The following is a 3,871-nucleotide window of genomic DNA, read 5'->3' as shown; positions in this document are numbered from 1 at the left end:
GGTTAGCCACTTGCTAGCGGTACCCGGTTACATTACAGTACATAAAATTTTAATTACCACATAAACAAAGGAGAGATGACTGATAGGACAATGGCGAATGATTTGCAGATCCTGAGCACCACTGACAAAAATTCTAATCTTGTGAAATGTGTGGTAAGTACTGGCGCTCCATAGTATACACAGAGTACGTGTGATCATGAATCTCGAAAGTGAAAGTAAAAAGCACGCGCGCATTCAAAAGTGAATTCAATGCCCCGCATATTAATAGCGGCTTCCTGATGCCCGCAATTTATATACAGTATAATTACCCAATGATATACTTGCGAGAGAAAGCATTGAAATATATTTTTGCCTTCCATCTCGTATATATTCTCTTTAGGGCTTCCGTAGAACATGTTATTCGTTTTCTGTGCCTTTACGAATTCGGATTCACTATTCACACATCCTTAATCCTCTTGTCCAAAATACCCGCACTTGTGGTCTTTACCGCACTTGACCACTTGACTACTTATATGATGTATTTCCTGTATTTGGTCCAAGTGTTCAAGTGAGCATGAAGACCACAAGTGTGTGTAAAACCTTTACACTTATAGTGATCTAAAAATGAAAGTATTTACAGAGCTTTATTTTTATTTTCATTACTTTGCATTTTAAAATCAACTTCTAGGCTAAATGACTGTTCAGCAGTCCCTGTAACAGATGACGCTATTTAATTTTGTGGTGCTTCTAATTAAGTGATAAAAAAAGCAGTTGCAAATGTTGTACAAAATAATTAGCACCACTACTCATTGTTTTTACTACCAAATTATATGTAATATCTAACTATTATTAATATATAACATACACTGGAAAGGTTTCCGTAACCTCTCGCGAGATCTCGGTAAAAAGTCTCACAATATATTTCCACAACATGATGCATGATGGGATACACTAAGCCCAGAATACCGCTCTGGAGATAGTGTGGATTTAGTGTGCGTTAAGGCCACTGCACTTTAGCGTTTTTAAGACCTGGGACAGTCTTGGGCATGCACTCTCAATTGGCCAAGACCGCAAGTGTGGGTATTTGGACTGTCGCAACACATAATTTGTGTGAGTAAACAGTAAACACAAATTCCAAGTATGGGTCACCATACTTAGCCACACTTCACTTCACTTTCACTTTCACCTTTTTGTTTGGAGTATGTTACAGCAGCAATCTTTGAAAGTCCATTTGTTATTTTAATAAGAGAAACTGTTAGCCAATCACAGCAGTGGGCATTTTTAATTGAATGTGCTCCGCCTATAAAAACAGACTGTTCTGCAAAGAGGCTCAAAAACAGGATATTAAAAAAATAGCCTCTTACTTCTAAATTATGATTGTTTTCCATGTAAAATCACACTCAGAGAATATTATAAAATAAAAAATGCAGTTCATGACCCCTTTAAACAAAATAGTTATTGAAAAGAAACACTTTATTCATGTGTGTGGTAATAAAAATGTAGAATAAGGCTGCGGGTGTTTTGGCTAACATGTAGATTTACATAATTGAAAGTATGTTTGAAAGCAAAGAGCAAACAAAAACTGGCTGAATACAGTATAGAGATGTTGCACAATATAGGAAAACATGGAGATGTGTTCTTTGTGACTAAATACTGCAAGTTGAACAAAGTTAACTGCAGAACAAAAGTAAAATCAGAGATTTAATTTTATTATTGGAAAAAAGCTTTTTAAAATTACCACAAAATAATACAGGAAGCAACACAGAAAGCCTCCAAAATAACAGTATAAATAATCTCAATGTTGTACATTAATGTGCATTTTTTAGAGGATGAACAGACAGTCTCCGGGTTAACAATGAATGAAGCCTTCTTTGAATCTCTTTAGTTTTCAGTGAGTAGAGGATGGGATTCACACAGGGTGTGAGGAGGGATGAAAAAGACAGGCACACTGTTCTTATATGTGGGTTTATAATAATTCCAAAAAATCCAAGATTGAAGATAATAAAAATAGGAATGAAGAACAAGGCCACTAATATGAGGTGCTCTGTGCACGTGGCCAGCGCCTTATAACGGCTCTGATTATTTTTCATTCTGAATACAGCAGTCAGTATACCCATGTAGGTCGAGAAAATAAAAATGAAAGGTATAGTAATGAAGAGTATAGTTAAAGCAGTGGCACAATTCCACTGGGATGTTGTATCGCTACAAGCGAGTCTTAAAACAGGAGCATAATCACAAAAATAGCTGTTGACATTAAGAGAGCCACAAAATGAGAGAGTTGGAATGGATGAAGTGCAACAGAGTGTTGTAGTAGAAACAAAGAACCAAACTGCACTGATTATATAAGCCATTCTGGTGTTTGTGTTTATAGACTCCTGTCTCAAAGGGAAACAGATCACAATGAACCTGTCATAAGAAAGAATACATAAGGAAAGTGGTTCAAGGGATAAAAAAGTATAGTAAGTGTACATTTGCACAAGGCACAGGTTGAATGGCACAAAATTGTCTAGAAGAATGTAAGTCTTGATCATGCCAGGCACAAGAGAGGTGCTGAGAACAAGATCAACCAAAGCCAGATTACCAACGGCCATGAACTTTGGGACATGCAGACGGTGGTCATAGAATATGATGGTGATCAGAAATACATTGCACATGACTGTGATCACATAAAGCACAGTGAGGAACATGACATAGATATTACTGTAAGACATTGAACTCAAGGCAACAATGTAAAATCCTGCAGGCTGAATGACGGAGTTGCTGGCATTTTGCATGACCGTCTTTTTTTTACGACCCAGCTTCCTTGCAGCGTGCTTTGCTTTTAGTGAGTGAGAAACCAAATACCTGTGAGAAACAGTCACAAACAGTCTGTGCTTCACAAATCACCTTTAACATCTGTGTTATTTGAGGACATACACCTTTATGACATTCAACCAGAAATATAACAATGAAAATCGTCACTTGACATGTTTCAGTGATTTTCATAATCGTATACATACATGCAACAATGATGCTGTGGTTTGTGGATAATGCGGATGCTGTTTGTTTTCCCTGCAGTTTTTGCCTCTGCTTCACAGTCCAGGATCTCCGTGAATTCTGAGTGTTAACTTGAGAACATTTGTGGGCAATATATAGGTCAGTTTTTCCTCCAGTGGTGTCATTAAACATGAAAGAATCTCCTGTATCTAATATTTAATGTCTTAAGGGAAAAGACATTCATTAGTGTTTTTTACTTAATTAATGTGAGACTAATGATGGTGTACCTGATTGTTACTAATTAGTCTGTTTATTTTTGTGTTCATTTTTGTAACAACAATAAAAACTCCCAGAGGGATAATGCAAAGGCGGCATTATGAAAAAATTGGCAAAATCATATAGCTAAAAAAAATTTAATTTAAAGAGAAAATCTTTGTAGAACAACCCACTGATTTATTTTATGATATAAAATAAATAAATTATATATAATAATAAATAATTATTTATATATAACATACAATATCCTTCAAAAGTTTGGGGTCAGTAAAACGTTTTTGTTTTTTAAAGAAATTAATACTTTCATTCAGCAAAGATGCATTAAATTGTTCAAAAGTGACAGTAAAGACATTTACAGTTTAACAAAAGATGTCAAATAAATTTGGTTCTTTTGAACTTTCTATTAACAGTTTCCACAAAAATATCATGCAGCAAAACTGTTTTAAACATATAATAATATAATAATATTATTAATATATATTATATAATAATTGAAATAATATTAAATTGTAATAATATTTCACAATATTGCAGATTTTTTATCAAATAAATGCAGCCTTGGTGAGAACTTCTTTTAAAATCCTGAACTGCAATCTTTGAAAGTATACCCCCTTAATCCCCCCCCCCCCCCCCCCCCCCC

General features: G+C 35.0%; 1 protein-coding gene across 1 annotated transcript; it reads right to left on the bottom strand.

Annotated features, from left to right (window-relative positions):
• Positions 1-1,787: 1,787 nt before the first annotated feature.
• LOC107578813 (olfactory receptor 10A4-like) lies at positions 1,788-2,816 on the bottom strand. The gene has a single exon (XM_016264728.1). The coding sequence runs from the start codon at positions 2,751-2,753 to the stop codon at positions 1,788-1,790; it is 966 nt and encodes a 321-aa protein (XP_016120214.1). The 5' UTR covers positions 2,754-2,816.
• Positions 2,817-3,871: the final 1,055 nt, after the last annotated feature.

Source organism: Sinocyclocheilus grahami, unplaced genomic scaffold (assembly GCF_001515645.1).
Source record: "Sinocyclocheilus grahami isolate Dianchi unplaced genomic scaffold, SAMN03320097.WGS_v1.1 scaffold32.1, whole genome shotgun sequence".
NCBI lineage: Eukaryota > Metazoa > Chordata > Actinopteri > Cypriniformes > Cyprinidae > Sinocyclocheilus > Sinocyclocheilus grahami.
This window is presented reverse-complemented; position numbering and strand designations above follow the sequence as displayed.

What these genes read in the sequence shown, in the direction of transcription:
- LOC107578813 (XM_016264728.1), bottom strand. Translation starts at nt 2,753, where the DNA reads ATGCAAAATGCCAGCAACTCCGTCATTCAGCCTGCAGGATTTTACATT.